This window comes from Berghia stephanieae, chromosome 3 (assembly GCF_034508935.2).
Source record: "Berghia stephanieae isolate SIO BIC M18660-M18661 chromosome 3, UCSD_Bste_1.3, whole genome shotgun sequence".
NCBI lineage: Eukaryota > Metazoa > Mollusca > Gastropoda > Nudibranchia > Aeolidiidae > Berghia > Berghia stephanieae.
In genome coordinates, this window is record NC_088362.1 from 78,158,009 (window position 1) to 78,179,277 (window position 21,269).

The 21,269-nt window shown below is 35.1% G+C and overlaps 2 protein-coding genes across 2 annotated transcripts in view; both read left to right on the plus strand.

Annotated features, from left to right (window-relative positions):
* The window catches only part of LOC144969351 (matrilin-1-like), a 217,998-nt gene that overhangs the window by 48,785 nt on the left and 147,944 nt on the right, over positions 1-21,269 (plus strand). The window lies entirely within an intron of this gene.
* LOC144968517 (uncharacterized) lies at positions 16,810-20,388 on the plus strand. The gene is made up of 2 exons (XM_078906970.1): positions 16,810-19,495; positions 19,904-20,388. The coding sequence occupies exons 1-2, from the start codon at positions 18,955-18,957 to the stop codon at positions 20,170-20,172; spliced, it is 810 nt and encodes a 269-aa protein (XP_078763096.1). The 5' UTR covers positions 16,810-18,954; the 3' UTR covers positions 20,173-20,388.

Consider the following 21,269-nt stretch of genomic DNA (forward strand, 5'->3'; position numbering starts at 1 on the left):
TTTAGATAGTCCCCTTTTTCTGTAGATATTAAAACTGCCTGACGTTTGCAACAAAGATTAGCTATTTTGAGACATTTTATTATAAGAAATGTAAATTCCACTTCGTGCCTCTGTGAATTTGTGAATACGTTTAGTGGGCTTTTGGCTTTAAAAGAGAACATCAAAGTGGGTGGGGGTCATTTGAAGGTCATTTTAATCGATGGAAATTTTTGAAGGACGAGTTTTCTTGCCAAGATTTAGAAAATGTGGGTTTTTTTGTGGGGGTGGGGTTCAGAGTACAGCAGTACTGTAGGTGTTATAGTAGATCGGGTGGTTTTGTTGTTTTATTTGGTGTTGGTGACGATTTTGGTAGTTGCGATGATGATAGTCATAATATCTGTAATTAAGGTATTTGCATTGTAGGTAGTGATTGCGATATTGGCGGTAACGTGCTTGTTGTGGTTGCGGTTATTGTGGTGCTGACCGTAATTGTTGTCGAGGGAATGATGAAAGTATTGGTGGTGATTATTGTAGTTGTTTTTGTGGAGATAGTGATAGAAGAAGTGATAATATTATAGTTTGTGTTTTTGGTAGTCATTTGTCTGGCGGAGGTTATGGTTGTGGTGTCGAAGTTGGTAATTACAGCAAGAATGGCTTTTACCTTTCTTAGTTTATTGTCTTTTCATTCATTTTATTGGACTCTTTGAAGTGTGGCCGGTGGTTAAAATATAAATTTGTCAGGTGTCTCCAAACAAATCTTCTCAAAGATTCCCTGCTCCAATTCATTACAGATAATACGAGAAAAATCTTTTAAGAAACGTTTCTGTTTTAAAGTTAAGTCGATGCATTTCTATTTATCATGGTAATAACCAGATGTCCTCATATAGTTTCTAATCACTACGTCATCGCCTAGCTTATGACATTGTATGGAATTTGAAATGAACAAGAATCTTTTCGATAGATCATAGATTTTTAAAAGTGTAAAAGAACCCTAAAGATATAAATATTTTGTAAATGCACATTTACCGATATATTTGCATCTGAACTTTTGTGGAAAAAATTATTTAAAAAATAAAAAATTAAATGATAAAATTATGTTTTGTAATTGATGCACAGTTGTTACCCAAATCTATGAATCTCGAAAAAAACTGAAGATTAATAATTATATACAGATGTTTCCAGTTTCCCGTTAATTAAAATACATTATTGCGAACAAAGGAATTAAAAGCGAGAAATATATGGAAAAATCGAGTTTTCCATAATATGTCATTCTGCTTAACAGCTTTAAAGGCTCTTAATCCTTTTTTTTAATATCGAGAATGAATGGAGCAAAATACATTCAGACATTTAAAAAAGTGAAACAACTAATGTCGAAAAGATGTATATATAAAACATCGTAGGCGTAAGGCATAATTGTATCTACTTCTTCACCACATAATATCCAAATCTCTGACGAGACATGACATCTACCATCTCTGATCCAATTCCACACTCTAACACTGAGTCTGGATTTGTTTAAAGATTAGAATACTCCACAAGAATAGCTGAGCGTTAGATAAAGTTGCTTTAAAACCCCAAAAATTTTCATTGTCGGATCACCCACCTGTGTAACTTTCAATCCATAATCCGATTTATGTTGGATTTTTCTCTCTAAAGTTACAAAAATTGATTTCATTAAGGATAATGGCTATGAAACTAGACTGTTCTTTATGTATTAGAAGAGGGCAATACATTTTATTTTCTACGACATGATGAAAAAGCGCTCGTTGACAGTAATGGAGAAAAATTTTCACCAACTAAAATTCTAGCTGTATTCGTTATCTACTTTTAAAAATTCAAATGTTATGTCAAAATTTTCGCAAAGTAATGAACATAGATATACTCCATATTCTTGGTTATTTGATTGATACGTAAATTACATTAAAGATTTTGCTGTGAAAGATGCAAAAGAAGAAAAAGAAAATGTGGACAGTTTAATTAAAAAGTTAGTCATTAAGCCAAAGTTTCGGTGCGTTATATCTACTGAAATGTGTAAACTGACCAAAAAAATGTTTTTCTCATTTTTGTTCAAAAACTTTGACCTCAAACATCACTCGATTGAAATGAATCCTAACTTGTCAAAATTCCCGATTCTAAGAGTTGTTTGTTTTTTGACTCTTGAGCAACTGGGGGTCATCTTTATCGGTCTGGATTTAAAGGAAAAGTTATTATCTTATCAAAAAATAATATGTGATTTGTCAATGTACTTAAGGTCTATGATTAAATGCAAAAATGGCTTTAATCCAAAAACTACTGAAATCGAATCTTTCATACCACACAGGGTAGAACCAACATTGGCCCATTTAATCTTTCGTTAGCATCGCGAGTGGCATCATCACCCTGCATCATGGAATCCAAAATACATTCTTAGCCAGGTAAACAGAATATGCAACAGACGATTATTTCGTTACAAAAATATAGGGCGTGAGCTCAAATATCAAAGACCCACCACCCCTAACTTTGTAATCTCAAAAGTTTCTATATATCTACGATCCGTCACTGCATATAACGAAAATTGATAATTATTCTCATAAACATCATCATGAGCAACATAGGTTACCAAAACAGGTTATAACAACATGATAACCTTAATATAGAATGTTTCTAACCCTACACAATCAACGCATTCCTCTTCATATTCATTTTTCAACGGCTAGTTTAAACCTCGCCCACATCTTTTTTTCCAGTAGCAGCAGCAACAGCATCAACAACATCAGCAAAAGCAGTAACAACAACAACAACAAGAACAACAACAACAAACAAGCTATCACCGCATGCCTAAACCAGTGGATCTGCGTCAACGAGATAAAACCCCGAATTAATTACCATACGACAAAATAATAAGGTTGAAATCTTTTCTCAGGTTAACATCGAGTGACATAAAGATATGCCGGCTTATGTGGATCAACTTTAGAGGACATTTGACCCGGCATTCTGAGTAAAGTAGAGTCAAAAAGATACATGACTAAATTTTAGTTTTAAAAAAGATATTCTTCTTCTACATTTTTTCTTAATTTTTCATTTATCATAATATTATAGCAGGTGCTTTGACAGCGGTAAATTGCAAAACGCATAACAGTCAAAACAAAGTGTACATTATCAATTTTCTATTTGGTACATATCTTCCAGGATTTTCGGTTGAAAGTATCTTGTTTTTGTCAGATGGTAAATATAGATAGTATGCTTAGCTAAGAAACACAACATTGCCATCCGTAAGTAGAAAGGACCAACACACAAAACTATGTGTAACGATGAAATTCTATAGTCTGGTTAATACAGTTTAGTGAGAATTAATAATAAAGACCTGAGTGACGTCAACTTCGTTCTATCTATGGGACCCTCCTATTAGAGATATCAGGCCCGTGGAGCCGGAGTTTTCCCGGCTTCCAAGGTGTCAGTGATAAAAGTAAAACGTACCCGCAACACTTTCAAATCATCCCAGCGACTACCTAGGATGTTAGACAGTAAAATTTAACTGCTGACCTTTGAATACGTTAATACTAGAAGGCCTCCAATGTGTTGAGTTGACAAGGGTGTATAAAAATAGTCCGACATGACGAGGTCCAACCAGATTAAGTTTTGTGTGAGTAGTGGGTACCTTGCTTCTAAGGTAAATGTATTTTATTTAGAAAAAGAAACCTTCCGCGCTAATCAACGCACGACGGTTTCAATTCCTCAGCTGATGGAGCCCCGGTCTCTTAAGCAATGTAATCCATATCCGTCTTGTCCTGACCTCACTATTCACCCATTTGGGTAGGGAGGTTTGTTCGATCTGTCAGAAAGCACTCTCACGATAGGCTAGTAAGGTTCAAAGAGTGACAAGCAATTTTAGCATCCCACTTAACGCTGTTTAAACATGGATAATATCCGGCATTATGTGTCAGAATTGTGAAAAATCGCAGATCACATTATCTTATGATAATAACATCATCTAATGAACATAATGACAAACGCTCACATAACCCTAGTGTCTCCAAGCACCGTTAGACTATCAAAACAAATCATACCTGTAAACAAAAGTAACGAGCATAATATCAGTATCTTGGTCTGCATAGAAGATCACTGTCCTGTCGTACGTCGACATTTTTTTTTCATTTTGAACAGAAAACTTTTATCTTAATGTCAATCGATGAAATACCCTTCGACTTGTGAAAAGTCTCAAATCTGAGACAACATTGAAGTCTCAAGTTTGAGACGTTTTGACAAGTTGAGGATCATCTAAGTTGATCAATGTCTAAAGTAAAACGTTTTATGGCCAAAAAGGGGAAAAAAGTATTTTGCCAAAGTTCGGCATTCAGGATTAACCAAGTTATTATATTGTGATAGGGACATGTAACTTGGATTATCTCAGTTTTCCTAAGCATCTTGATGGCGACACGTTACTTCCTGACACCTCTCGGAAACGCCCGCGAATCTTTGCTTTTTTATTTTGTTTGTTTGTGAGACTTTGTTGCCTACTGGTATGACAGTCGATATAGCAACCTGACAAGAGATGACATTCGAGTCACCACTGAGGGTGACGCAATGTTAAACCCTGGGACAATTAAATGCTATATACTCACCTTCTCTCATCTCCTTCGGGCGTAAAATTATACTCTGGTTTAAAATGAGTGCCTCTGTCGAAAAGAAACCATTATGTTTCGAACATAAGTTCAGTGTTGCTCGTGGCTCGAACAACTTTGTAAAGCGCATTGAGTATATTTAATTTAGTTAATATTGCTCGATTTAAAATCTCCGTGTTTTCTTTTCCTGTTTTCATCGTCGGCTCTCTTTCCAGATTAGATCTGCACTTTGGATACATTGCGCAAAACCCGCGATGTCCGGATACTTTTCGATAACTATTGATGAAAGTGAAATTGTAATGACCAAAATGAAAAAAAATGCTCTGACAGTGTGTGGCAAAGCGTTTAAAATAACGGAGAATCTGGTATTATTGTCAGCACTAGCCAGTTCTGTTTCCATAATACCACTTCGAAACATTTGTCTCTTTCCCGCCATTGCTGCTTTCGTACTTTTTTGACAGGCTCTATCATTTTTTTTTTTTTTTTGGAAACACTTTTCCTTTGATGCCGTAAGACCATTTTTACATGATGTAATTCCCAGCAAACCCAGGTGCCAAAACAGGCCTGGTATCAATTATAAACTTTGCTGTGCTGCAGCAAAACGCTATTTGCTAATTTTGGCCAGACAACTTTCAATTCAAATAGGAATCGATTTAGATGGTCGCCTACTCGTCAAACTTGGCACTTCTTTTGAAAACCTCATAAGATATTAAATTAAGATTTGACATGTTGGTTGTTATTTTAATCGATCGATATTTGAAACATTTTTTCCCTGACCAATTTTTTAAAAATTGTCATTGTCGGTAGCATTGTACAATATTACTGTAAAGTAATGTCCTTTGATCGCTGACCACTTGATATGCTGAAGTACCAATACAAATCAGGTAATTTGTAGCTGCGAAAACACGTCATTTCAGAGGTGTTCTAATATTTGTCCAAGGCACACAGAACATACAATATTATATCATACGCCTCTATCCTTCACCCCTTCCTACGCCTCAACTAATACATGAAGTATTTAAAGTGAAGGTCATAACATACTTGTTATTAGTAAACATTTTTGTCATGTAATTCCTGTCTCACGGCGGCATTATTCTGCTGCATGTTTTAATCGGATTCTCATTGAATTCATGAAATACCGTCGAAGACAAACAAATAAAAACAATCTAAAAAAAAAGGGTATAATATGCACATTTATATATTTATTAACTATTTTTTTTTTTACAGTTTTACCATCTTCATCGCATTTCATAGTCTTGGTTTAATCTCTTACATTAATCTGCATAGAACACCAAACTTTACGTCACACAACGCAAGTAGTGTATTAACTGCTTTTTTGCATTAGCTCTCTTATAATATTCCTCATTGCCTATAACCAGGTACTCATTCACATCTGTGTCGAATGGGGTAATGCATATAAATATCTTGCCCAACGACTCAACGAGAAAGACATAGTTTTGTAATAAGTGTTACCCGTCCAATCGCCTACCATGCTAAATATAGCTTGACTTCATTATAATATATTACACCTTACCTCTCAACGATCTGCTTCAGAAAGAGATATTATAATTCCTCTTCATGTGTATTTTCATTACGTATTCGTAATGTGTTTACAATCATCCTCCAAATCTTATTCTCAGCCAAATGCGTAATTTAAACACATACACTTTTCCCCAGTGAATTATAGAAAATAACCACAACTATTTCCCTCTATTGATGATTACACTAAAGCCATTTGTTTGTTTGTATTTTTATCTAATATTTGTTTAAGTTGTGTATTATGTATTCCACCCCCCCCCCTTTTTTTTTTCCTTCTTCTTTTTATTATATTTAACTAACATGAATTTAGGGACGGAACATAGATTAATGAGAATAGATAACAAATAACACATAGAATTTTTTTTGTCTTCGGAAAGCATTGGCGCGAGATAAACATTTGCAAGAAAGAATATGATCCAGTGCTAGATATGGTGGTTAGATGTATAATATATTAGATCTTATCTATATATTTAGATCTTATTTGTAGATATGAAAAAGATACGTTCTATACGATATTTTATAACAAAGGATGCCTGTATAAATATCTGCCTTAGTTTTGTTTTTTTTAAAATTAGATTATTGTAAATCTTTACTTTCTGGTACATCAAGTCTACAGATATTCGTCCTCTCCAAGCAATTCAAAACAATGCAGCACACTTGGTAATGTAAAAAAAGCGGCAAGATGAAGCAGCACCTCTGATGGTGGACTTACGTATAGAATATAAAGTAGCAACATTAATTTTTAAAATGTCTAGATAACTACGCCCCTTCTAATCTGACAGAGCTCATTGAGATATATGAACCGAAAAGATGTCTTTTTTCTTCTTCCGATTCAAAAACTCTAAAGATACCTAAAACTAGACGAGTTAAAGCCGGGGAGAAAAGCTTTGCTTGGTCCGCTCATAGAATTTGAAATAAATTGCCTTTAGAAATAAGAGAATCAACAGCCCTAGAAACATTGAAAAAGAAACTGAAAACTTATTTCTTTCGGTCATGTTTCGGTGAGCAGCTACTCCAATGAATGATAAGTGACTTATTATTATTATTATTATTATTATTATTATTATTATTATTATTATTATTATTATTATTATTATTATTATTATTATTTTTATTATTATTTTATTATTATTATTATTATTATTATTATTATTATTATTATTATTATTATTATTATTATTATTATTATTATTATTATTATTATTTATTTATTTAATTTTTTTTATTATTGTTATTTTTGTTTGTGTGTGACTGTATATGCGTGTGTGTGTGTGTGTGTGTGTGTGTGTGTGTGTGTGCGCGTGTAGTGTTTGTGAGTGGAATCATGCTGTGCATGGGTGTATTGATATTTTTGATATATGTACATGTCATTGTCATGCGCCCAGAGCCTGCATTATATAGCGGGGAAATGCTGCGCTTAACATAAATGTGCTCTTTATCATCATTATTATCTTATACTCGATTGGCTTTGGAATTTTCAATCTGCTTTTTTAGCACTGCATCCTCCACAGGCCCATTTTGCAGAGCACTGTATGTTGTTTCACAAGATTTCGTGCCGACCGTAACACTGTTTAGAGGCGGATTTTGTCATGGCTACCCCCCCCCCCCTCCTATATCCACCAAGCAGTGATTGGGTTGCTGGGTCACTTAAATTTGACGGAAGTAATAGGAATTTTTTTATCCCATAGATAAGTATCCTTCGTTGTCCGTTTGATACTACAGAAACCAGTACAAACTCCATGGGTCTGTGAGTCCGAAAAACTCATTTTTAGACCGTTCACTATAGTACAGATCTTCAGCAATGAGGTGAGGAATTTGGGGGGGGGGGGGGACTTTTTACGCCTCAATTTCCCAGAATAATGTCAAATACAAGTTTGCAAATTTGAGAAAGAAATGAAAGTAAAGATATGGCGCTGCATAAAATGAAATGTTGTAGAAGGACGCGATAGGAACACAAATAATTTTCTTCAATTCAGTAATAGAATTAATATGCCATACACTGACAAAAACGCCCTTTCACATTATGCCAAGTTAAGCAGTGCTTCATATGTTACATCGATCACTTAAAAGTATCCCAAATTTGCCAATCATTTTCAAATCCAAAGACATTTTTGAAGTCTTGGATAAACAAATTTTGGATTAGTCGGAGGTGATTTTTATCAACAGATATATAAAGTAAAAGGTTTCTGACCAAACTATAAAAAAGCGTTTTGTCACTGTGGGGCAGTTTTGCTACTTTCTCTGTAAAGACAGGTGCAAATCAAAATCATTGCAATGACCGCGTTTATTCAAGATAGAGAGGAATTTTCCGACCCATTGTTGCTGAACCAAGCATTGCCTCTCTTGGAAACATTCGGACTTTTCTATGAAAAGGGTTCAAAATGTCAACAAGACTGGTCTTTGAAATGGCTGATCTTTGGCCATTTAATTATGGGTTTATGTGACCTGAATTGCAGGTAAACAGGGACGGTTTAATCTGATTCGTTTAAATCTGTGCTGATATTGGACATTATTTATTGTTAGGCTGTTTGAAAACCTCGATAACGATAGAAAACAGAATCTGGCAGTATGGTATCTAAAAAGACTTTGAATTAATACGCGAAAGATGCACGGATGAAATGGATCTACTTGTCTATCGATACAATGCTGGATGCTAACTCAATTCAGGCCTAAGCAAATAAACAAACCTCCGTAGATAGATCTAAGTAATTCTTTATACAAACTCCAAAGCTGAAGTTTTCATCGGTATCAACAAAAATAATTAAGAAGAGCGCAATTTGATTGGATGAAAGTGAGGAGAGACAAACAATCATTAGAATTAATATATTCGTCATTTGTAGCTTTCTCATTAAATTTTACAATAACTGGTACTTTTTGAAGTGTCGTCGTACTTAGTTTAATGTCTGAAACATAAAAATAATAATAATAATTTATAAAAATTAAACAGCACAAAAACATAATTACCCATTCAATTTTCAAATTCAGCGAGACATCAAAAAACCGTCAACAAAATAGAACTCCATCACGGTTAAATTTAACAAAGTAAACTTCACAATTTATTTTTCAAAGGAGTGTGTGTACATATCACGCAGAAAAATATTCACATTCAAATTTGGATTTAAATGATAATTCAAACTCATCGGAAAATACGAAAACTAGATAAGGCGATCTTTTTGATTGAAATAAAAGCCATATGACAACTAAATATTACCCCTGAATAAATAACTAAAAAGAATCAAACTATCTATGGCCTAATAGAATATCTAGGCCTTATCAGTTTTTGGGCGTACAATCTCATCAAAATAAACGTGGAATAAAAAAAATTTAATGAAGGTATTGAGGTGGAACATTTGTCCAATTTACCCCAGACAAAACAGTTACAGAATGTAGGCGTCAGATAGAACAAAAGTGCATTGAGCAGCTATTGTTTTCACAGGAAGTGACGTATGAAAAGGATCCACGAACTTTAAAATATAAGGCATTGAGATAATGTGAAGCAGTTTATTCTGCAATACATGCAACTGGAGACGTGTCTGTCAATCTATTCAATACGATAATATAAACAATTATGGAAGAGTTGGCTTCGGTTGAATATCTCAACTGGTAGGATTGGAAACTAGAGTTGAATAGCCACTACCGTTTTCCGAGTGAAAACCACTAGATCTGTCCTGTCATGCAACTGAAAAACGCCTGTTTACATTTTGACCAGAGAACATTTACTCCATATAATTAATATCTAACATATCGCCTCACATCGGTATCATATCGGGATTATCTAAATGCCACACAGGGATTTTAAAGTTCAGAAATGTAAGATATTATGGGGGGGGGGGGGGGGGGGGAGTCTCACTGCTTGTAAAATATATTCATTCTTCTCAGTAAAACTTTAAAATCCTATACAAGTTGTATGTACTATAGGTTAAATTTTCTGATAGATAGATAGATAGATATAAATATAGATAAATAGATAGAGAGAGAGAGGGGGGAGAGAGAGAGAGAGAGAGAGAGAGAGAGGAAGAGAGAGAAAGAGAGTGAGAGAGAGAGAGAAAGGGGGGGGGGGGGCTAAGGAAGAAAGCATAGAACGAAAGATTATTGTGTCGAGTAGAAGATTGTCATGAACAAAATAGTAAAACAGTGGGCAAGTGTCTCGACGCTAGTAAATTAATTCAACGAACAACACTGTCAGATGGTAAATCTCAAGGATTACTTATAAAAAAACACTTTTGTTGCTCCAATATTTGTTTAATCCGACAGGAAGCCTCTAAAAAATCTCAACGAAAATATAAATGAAGATGAACATTTATCTTATTTGTGCAAGCAAAGCAAATGGGAATAATGGCTCTATAACACAATTAAGTGATACTCTTTTCTATCTATATATGTTATATGGACATTCGATATATTTTACAAATTGGAGAGATACAATTATCAAATCGTCGACGACTTTAAAGGCTTTATATGATCGCAAAGATGATAAGAAGACTTGTAAAGACATCGGGGACCTACATCTCAGTGTATTGGGCTACAAAGTCCCTTTATTTTTAACGGAAAAGAATCGTACGATTGTTACATTATGCTTCTTTTGCGTCTTTAAAAAAACACAAAACAAAAAAAAAACAAAACAAAACAAAAAAACAACAACTGAAAATGAGAAACGCTTTATTCAATGAATGTGAATAAAGCATTTACAAAGGTTGCCTAGTCAGACGATATTATATTCTTTGCAATTGAGACAATATTAGGATTTTACTTGAAATATTGCCGTTTTAATTGTGTTTGCTCTTGGCTGAAGATCGAAACCTCTCGTTTTAAGTATTTTGTTATTTTTTAAAGCTGTCAAATTCAGTGTATTCTTGTGTACTAGTTTTTGCAAATACGCATGCTTTAGTGTAATAGTGTAAACTGATCGAACTGGTGTCTCTCGTATAACATACAGAATATACAGTGATAAATATAACATGGCGAATTCTATACTTAAAAATGAATTGAGTAAACGAATAGTTAGTGGGAGCACGAGGATCACGCAAATACACTCTGATAAAACCCTGTGCTATGGATAAATTTATAACTATGATAAATACAATTTTATCCGGGGAAACAACCGTAACCAGACATCGGATACGACTGTCAAAAAAGGACGCCTCTTCAACGTTGAAAGCGACACGGTGAATGTTGCCGTAATCTGAATAAAATAAATAAATACTAGACTTTTTTGAAGTTTCAAATTTGAGACAATTTGACAAGTTATCGAGTCAATTTGACCAGTTAACTGTAGTACTCTGGAAATACATGTATTTATAAAATCGGCCAGAAATCCTATCCTTCAATAAATATCGACTGGGTAAAATGACCCTCATTTTGGCAAAAACGTTCAAACTGGGACCACCTGAGTTTTTCTGGCCAAGTTCTTAAAGGCGTGTCTTTCCAGACTACAGCAGTTAATTGGTTAATTGATCGAAACTTGAAGTTAAAATATATGGCCAATATGAAGCAAGCAAGCAAATGTGGCAGAGTGTAACAGAATATGTGAATTACTCTGGGCGGTTCCTGTCAAAAAATGAGAATTTTCTTCTTTTTTTTTTTTTTTTAGCTATATACTCGGGATCAGTTACGGATGATATCAATGCGATACGGTATTTCATTCAACTAAAGATTTTGCATAATGCCATTGTGATGTGTGAAAAGAATTGACGACCCTCCACTTGGTTTTGTGTTTTTGAATGTCGGTTAGGGCGGCTATGATAACAGAATGGCACACACTCAGTCGTATTGAAATGTTTATTTTTTATTCTAAATATAGTTTATTGTTGTCTGTTCTTTATTCTTCAGATTTTAGTTCTAGATTTTCTCAACTAGTCATTGAAGTGTATTCAATGAAATATGATTATGTCTGCGTTATCGCTGTTGTTGCTTATATTATTATTGTTGTTGTTGGTGCCGCTCCGACAATAATATTAATAATAATGGTATTATTTATATTATCTTTGTTGGGAGAGGGGTTTTAATAAATGATTTGCTTGCAGTAAGCTAGACCTTTTAAATCTGGAACTGCAAATAAAATAACAGCTACAAGAGCGCCAAATAATACTGAATTTGGCATTGATGGCCGAGCGTCAACACTGACAACTTATTTATATCATTACCTGAAGACTTAACCAAGGATCAGAGAGGTGAGGGGGGAGGTCTTTGAAAAAGTAACTTGCTCCACCCTGGATCTTAAATTAAAAAAAAAACAAAACACTATAAGTTGAATGGCGTCTTCATCATTTCATATTGAAATCACGAAATTGATGGTTCCGCTGTGATCTCGTGTTGCTACGCCTGTCAAGCGATTATGAGTAACTATTAATAAACTGTAATGACCAGTATAAATGTTCAAGGTTATACATAGTTTTGTATGTTGGTTCGTGATATTTCCAGATTTCAATGTAGAGAGTTTCTTCGCCAAGCGCACAGCAACTATAGACTATTAATTATATTAAAGCTAAAAAAAAAACCCCTGACAGTAGACATGACCACAGCGTGATGTTACTGTATCTAGTTATAATATCAGATGTCCCCAAACGTATAAAATACTCCATAATATGGTAATATCCTCAAAGAAAGATGGCTAGCGATGGGTTTTGGTTGTGATGTTAAAAAGATTTATCTTTTCCGAAGTATGAGCTCAGAACTCAGTTCTTTGAATTCAGGTACATGTGTGGGTCAGCTTGAAGTTCGTTGATCTACAAAAGAAAAACAAGGATAGCAATCAGTCATGGGGGTGTAACGAGAACAACAGCAAAGAAATACGTGGTATATAATATAATGTTAGAAATATTATTTTGTGGTGCCAGGGAAACATAAAAACCTGACAATCGTGGATGAGAACGAATTTGCTTTTTACATTTTCATAAATCTGATTAAATCTAAGGTATGGGGTGAACTCTCTTTTCATGATTGCCATAGGATAAAGTTTTTTGATTTATAATAAACGTATCGTGTTATATAAAAGTTTAAAAAAAATACATATACTATCTAGACGTACATTTAAATTTTATCAATACTCAGAATCAGGAAATGTTTTGCGAAAGTAACTTTAACTTTGGGGGAGTCAACATTAAGAAGTTCTTCAACGTCTTTAGAAAATACCAGCCAGAAGTGGCACTTACGAAAATACCTTATTGGCGTTTACCATTGATTCTTTTTAGTTAAAACTAATAGACAGTATATTTTTAAAGTCTCAAAATATAAGCTCGGACATTGAATACACTAATCACTATGGTCCGATTTTTTTGTAACCAAAATTTACAAAGGCATAAATAAAACTATCTGCAATTCTAAACCTGGCAAATATAATAAGATAAATATGCGTTTAAGTTAAATTTTACCAGTTTTGGCAGCCAGATCACTCTTACCAAAACACAAATTTGTGTGTAACCTTAAAATTTTGTGAACTATTTACCCGACTGGCAGTCTAAAAACAATAATATAGAGTGACGACAACTTCATTATTCTAAAGATTGAACGAAATTGACGTCACTCAGCTCTTTGTCACTCCTTTCAGCCAGCCATTTTTATGAATACTTCTCAATAAATTACATCAATCAGAGTATAAACATTCAAGGTTACACACTGTTTTGTGTGTTGGTACGTTATATCCGGCTGGCGGATGTTGTGAGTATTTTAACTAAACGCATAGCATCAATAATTCAAATCTGTTTATTGGCGATTTTAAACAGCAAGGTAGGTGACCAGATCTCACCAAATTGTTTCTAATACATATTATCTAGTCTTTGTGGCAAGGGGTAAAGGTTATCGATACGTTTGTGTATTGGTTATTTCATCATTTATTTTGGTAGCAGTTTTTTTTTAATAGTATTTTACGGACCGCATTCCATCAATAATGACACACAGCTTAAAACTATAATGTTATGTCGTTTCATGCTCAAGGAATTTAGAATAGGGCCCGTCCACAGGCCTTGGCATTTCCAATATTATTGTTCATTGTGAATTGTGGGAACTGAAGAGTAAAAGGTCGAAAGGTTCCAGATCCCGGTGGAGTGGTGACAGAATGTTGTCTATTTACGGTTGTTTGTTTACAACAGTCGATCGAGAAACACATGGGCTATCAGTAAAAGAAAAAAAAAAGAAATTCTATTGCGTTGTTATTTTATTCACGTGTCGATTTTTACAGGTATCCTTCTCTCTTTTCATTCAAATGTGACCAATTATCTCAAAACGGTATCATGTTAAAGTAAAACTTAACTTCTAAACTAAACTTGAGCATTAATATAGCGCACTATCCATTAAACGTACACAGAGCCCTAGTCAACATGAGTACGAGATGTAGGATGTAGGGTGTAGGACGAGACATGACGCCTGTTAGGTCATATTATTATAACTTTTTTTTTCTGACAGAGACAACGATGTTAACAGCCAGGTGCGTATTTTACATATGAGTATGGTTAGAAAATATGAGTAAAGAACCGTTTACACCTGGTACCTAATATTAAACTTTAAGCTTTACTTATATAAAACATAGTGAGTTCATCACGGTTTCAATGGACAATAGCAATAGTCTTCAACAGTCATAACGTCACTTCCTTCCTAATGACTCATGGTAACTTAGTAACACTGGCTCTAAACTATCGGAACAATGGCGGACGCCGTATGAAATATTTCTCCGGCGAGCTTAAACGCGTATCCAGAGGAAAAAAACCCCATCAATTTGATCATGTTTTGACTTTTACACATTCTTATCACAAGGCATATGAAAAGGGAATGAAAAGTTCTAGCCAGCATGAAGAATAAAAAGTAATGATTTTCTTTGTTTAGAACCAAGATGGCCGCCGTTGCCGACTACTGAATCCAATTGTTTGCTACCTCTTGAAAAGGACGCTTGTCTATCGCAAATTACTTTCCGCCAGATCTAACAGACCAGCTACCCAATCACATCTGGGTGGACAGGAGGGGGTGGGGGGAGGGGTCAGAGAAAAAAAATCTGGACTTCATCCGGGAATGAACTCTGTCTGTTTGCGTGTGAGGCGAGTGCTCTACCAACTGAGCCCCAAACTTATTAAATTTCAGATGAGATAAAGGCCTTCACTGAGGAGTGAATTTTTTTCCCAGAAATTTTCTATTTATTTATTCAAATCGCTTGATTGGTTTCTTTTATAAAGTCCATTCCGACCAACGTGCACATATTAGCAGGTCTGATAACTGAACGCAATGATAGACTTGATTTAACAATGTTGTAATGGATAAATATTTTACGTTGGTTTGAGAGTAGATAGTTCCATTACAATGGACCCCTAGCAATTTGAGTTATCAGACCTGCAAATTGTTATACGTCGATTCCTATGTAATACCAAATTGACGCCAGAGCTCACAAATCTCAGATCAAAAGACGAGGATATTCTTCTTTAAACACGATAATAATAATAATAATAATAATAATAATAATAATAATAATAATAATAATAATAATAATAATAATAATAATAATAATAATAATAATAATATTAACTGTTACGTGATGCGAAGCTGTTGTCTTGGCATTTGGTTGATTTCTGGAAGATGTCAAAATAGTTTACGTCTTGACAAAAATGTGCAAAGCGTTTCATATCGTTATAATGAAAAAGTCGAGGAAACTGCAGATTACCGCTCCAATAAACAGACATGGTATCGTGTTCTATGAAATAACTCTTCTGTTTAATATAGACATTTCACTGTAAGTCTATCGTACGTCTACTTTCAAAAGTCATACACACACACATACACACAGACACACACACACACACACATATTAAGCTTTTTTGAGCTTTTATATAGCGCAATATCCATTAATTGTGCTCAAAGTGCTTTACAAGGGGTCCCTGGCCAACGGCAAAATTTAACATGTAGGACGGGACATGACGCCTGTTAGGCGAAATTACATTTTTTTTCGGACAGAGACAACGCTGTTTACGGCCAGGTACTTATTTTACACCTGAGTACGGTGAGAGAATGTGAGTAAAGAGCCTTCAAAGGACTCAACTATGTGCCCAGGACCTTCCGATCCGAAAGCGAGTGTCATACCACAAGACCACATAGCCGTTGTGTGGCTATGTGGTCTTGTGGTATGACACTTTACTTCGGACCGGGTGGTCAGAGTTCGAGTCCTGCTCTGAGAGACTCACATTCTCTCACCCTATTCGAGTGTAAAATGAGTAACTGACCGTTAACGGCGTTGTCTATGTCGAAAAAAAAAGCAATATCGACTAAAAGACATCATGCCTCGTCCTATACGTTACGTGTAACTGTTGGCCATGGACCCCTTGTAAAGCGCTTTGAGCACGTTTAGTGGGAATTGCGTTATAAAAATTCTCAATTTACTTTACAGCCTTAAAATCATAAATACAAAGCGCCGTCTATGTCATGTGCATGTCATATCAATATTATATATTGTGAGTCTTAACGAAAGGGAGACATTGACTTTTTTAATTATACAATCGTGTCCTCGACAATACATAATAGGCACCATTCCTTAACGTATAATAACTTTTCATACAAAACGTCCCTGCAGGCAACGGTAAAAGAAGACCTCATACACAACCATTTCTATTACATGGGTACCATGATCCGTCACGGCAGGGCTAATTACCTCCCTTTGTCAGATGAAAATTTTAATGGTTGCCCAACCTCTCGAGTGCCTCTTGTGATTCAAAGAATAAAGAAATCCCCGATATCTACAGGTGGTATTTTATTGGCAAACGGGAATTGACACAGAAAGGGCGAAAAGGTAATATTATATCATCACTTTGAGCTATCCCTTGCTTCTTCGTTGCTTCAATATTGGTCAAAATAATAAATTACGTATTTTGTGTGGATTTATTTTTACGAAGTATTCCACTCGACTTGTGAATTGCAGGCCACGGGTTCGAGTGCCGGCTGTAGGCGTCGAAAAGTTGAAAAGTATATCTATTCAAATTTTTCGCTTTACTCGGTAGTTATAATACCTGGCTGGTAACAGCATTGTCTCTGTCGAAAATAGAAATAATAGCGCCTTGCAAAAAACATGTCTTGTCATACATGTTTAGTTTTGCTGTTGGCGTTTGACCATTGTAGTGCTCTTTGAGCACATTAATTCGATTTTTGCATTTTCTTACTATAAAGGCTCACCTAAAGCTATGTGGTCTTATGGTATGACACTCGCTTTCGGATCGGAATGTCCTGGGTTCGAGCCTCGGTCGGTGCTTAGTTGAGTCCTTGGAAAAGACTCTTTACTCACATTCTCTCACCGTAATCAGGTGTAAAATAATACCTGGTCGTTAACAGCGTTGCCTCTGTCAGAAAAAAAAATTATAATATCACCTAACAGGCATCATGTACCGTCCTACATGTTAAGTGTTGCTGTTGGCCAAGGACCCCTTGTAAAGCGCATTGAGCATGTTTAGTGTGGATATTGCGCTATATAAAAGCTCTTTAAAAAAAGAGATATTATGAAAGTTGGGATCCCGACATTTCTATTGACCGACTCACAAATATACAGACCAGACTCGAATCCAGGATGATTTGAGTTTCTATTTTTTTTCTGGCTTCCCTACCTAACTAGCTGGATGGGTTTGTTAGACACAATAGCTTCGAGTTCTATTAAAGTGATAGCTAACAGTTTTTTTTCCAACGCTGCAGTACTCTGAAGGAAGGATTGTATAACATTCTTAGACATAAACAAAAATGTCATAGCAGTTTTTCGTACGCTATATTGTTTAACACTCAATCCACCCAGCTGTGATTCTGGGAGGTAGGTCTTTTAGATATACCGGAAAGTTTATGATAAGTAGATCTAGAATCCTATCCAAAAGGTAGAAATAAATTTTACTGCCCGGTTAACACTACGGCAATCGGGATAAACATGGGCTCCATGGGCCTTAATGCTCTGAACAACTCCGACAAAGGAACGGTCAAATATTATTTGAGTAATGAACAGATTTTTCAGAGCGACGTTCCCAGCGAATAATTGAATCACATCTGCCCAGTCAGCATTGGTCATTGTTGTGTCCAGTCGCAAACACGGACCCAAGTCATTCTGATCTCAATATGAGATTTGACCCAAATGACCCTTAGCATAGCATTACCTCCGTTTTAAACCCGTGGATAGGGTCAATTTTGGGGCGTTTGGTGGTTACACTTTAACACCTGTAAAGACATTACCGTTATCCTTATGGGGCCTATCCATAGCACTCTAGAGACGTGCAGTTCGAGCGACCGTGGCCAAAAAAATCTGGAAGGCCCATGGTTTTTTTGAACTGGGGGAAGGGGCGAGAGTTGAGTTACCTCGGTTACCTGCATGAGATGGCATTAATTACATTACTCAAACACGCTCGTACGCATACCAAAGCTATCTAGAGTTTTAAGACTAAAACGCACGCGCATACACACACACACACACACACACACATACACACACTTAGCATCACCTAGGTCAAGTAGTGCCATATGTCACACTTTTAAGAATTCAGTCTTGCTTGTACATATTGACCACTTGTAGTTGTGAATCGCCCTTATTCTGTTGTTCATTTTCATGGAGTGACCATTAAGTTTTGTTGTAGTTGTGAATTGTCGTTGTTTATTGCTCATTTTCCCTGTACAATGGATTCGGCAATGCATTTTAAGCAAATAATAAACATTTTATCATTATTTTTTTATCAATAATAACCGAAAATGCCTCGAAAATGTTGTTTTTGATTGCACTTCAAATTATAGACATGGCGAAAAGACAACTATATATAAATTTCATTCGGATCCAATTGAGAGACAAATATGGATTAGTGCACTGCCAAATAATATCGATTCGAGTGATGTTGCAGACTATATGGGTATCTGTGCCAATCATTGGCATCATGATGCTCCTATGAGACGGAAATCAAGGTATCCTTCACCTGCTATTCCTCCAAATAAATGGCTAAATACAATACCCCCTTCTTGTTTGCGAAAAACAGCACCATCTCGTCAGACATTAAATTCGACAAGTGAATTTAGAGACAGGCTTCAGGATATTGATGAGTTATCAATTTTTCTTAAGAAAGATTTACTTGAAAATACAGAAAATGAGTTGGGAAAAAACTTTAAAGATTATTTTGTTCAAGAGATTTCCTCTAATGGTGTTGTTGGACTGTCTTCAGATTCTGAGTTTAGTCTTCATAGCCGTGCTAGGATCGGTATGGTCCACTCATTTAGTATCTACTTTACAGTTAAAGAGGTGAACGATGATCACAGCATCAGGTCAATTCAATATGAGGGTTTATTTGGAATTAAACAAAGCCAACACCAGACTTTCTCAGATGGAACCTTAAAGCGTTGGAGTGAACTTACAGAAATACTTCGATTCTACACACTGGACTCCCAACTAGAAGGTGAGTTAACCTACTATTTTAATTTTTAAATGCGTTAGCGTCAGTTTTATTATCAACGTGAACATAATAATAATAATAATAATAATAATAATAATAATAATAATAATAATAATAATAATAATAATAATAATAACAATAATGATAATGATAATAATGATGTTGATGATGATGATGATGATGATGAGGATGATGATGATGATGATGATGATGATGATGATGATGATGATGATGATGATGATGATGATGATGATGATAAGAAGAACTATTACCCTTGTTGTGTTGCTGTTGTTTTTGATTCGTTATAGATTCACGAAATTAAAATTTTGAAATGCATTTTAAAAATAAAATTCATTGTTTCCAATCATGTATCGTCTATTTCATTATCTTCTACTTTTTTTTTCATTGCAGATGAAGAAAATGAATCCTCATTAGAGAAGTCTAAGGCTATCCAGAAATTTATAGAACGCCAGATTCAGCTCCTGAATGCTCAGAAAAATCAACGGATTTACTTTCCAGATGATTTAATTCTTGCTTTTTCGTGGTCCACGAGGTCAAGAGTGCTATATTCTTCTTTACGTGGTCACCTTTATCTCCCTTCTAAGTCCACCCTGGGAAAAATTACACGACAAACCAAAAATGTAGCAGATTTCACCATCTATTCTAAATTTTTCCAATAGCAGGAACTACGAAGCAGAGCGTGTGTTGTGCCAAACTCTGAGTTAACAGAGTATTTTAATTCTAGGGACAGGGATGGTTTATCTTCACTGTGCGAGTTGTTTTTAGAATTTTCACTCCTTTCATATTGTTTCTTTGTTAACAATAAATCAAAAATATGTAGGGCAAGATTAGCCGTAATTCTTGGCAATTTTGCAGACATTTGCAATCGATGTGTGTGTTCCTGTAAAGGCTATTCTATGCCTGTCCAATATATTTAAGAAGAGATTTTCAATTTTCAATTCGAAGAAGCAGTCGGATAAAGGAAGATGAACAAACTGAGGTCACAGTAATTATTATATCAGCTCTATTTCTCTGTGGATATCCATTTATCATCCTCATTATCACCATCATCATCATCAACATCATCAACATCATCAGCATCATCATCAGTCCCACCACTGCCAACATCACCGTCTTTGCAACCATCATTATATTCATCTTTATTCACCACCACTACTTCCCCCACCACCACCACCATCATCATCATTATCATTATCATCATCTTTGTCATTATCTATCAGAATCATTATTGTCAATATATATTAGCATCAGTAATCACCGCAATCACCTTCACTTTCTTCATCATTGTCATTAATATATCAGTATCATCTTTATTGCCCTCACCACCATCAATATCATCATCATCTTCACCTTCATCATCATCATCATCATCATCATCATCATCATCATCATCATCATCATTTTCCATCACTACCAGCATAATAGTCTTTGCGATCATCATCATATCCATCTTTATTCACCACCACTACCGCCACCATCCTATTTAAATTATTAGCATCATTATTATCATCTTCATTCGTAGTCTACGTCACTATTTATCAGTGTCATCATTATTGTCATCACAAGCATTAATATCACCATTATTTTCACCTTCATCATTATTGTCATTATCTATCAGCATCGTCTTTATTACGTTCACCTTCTTTACCATTGTCATTATCTAACAGCATCATCTTTATTGCCATCACCACTAATATCATCTTCATCTTCATCATATCTCCATTATCTACCAACCCCAGCTTTATTGTCGACACCA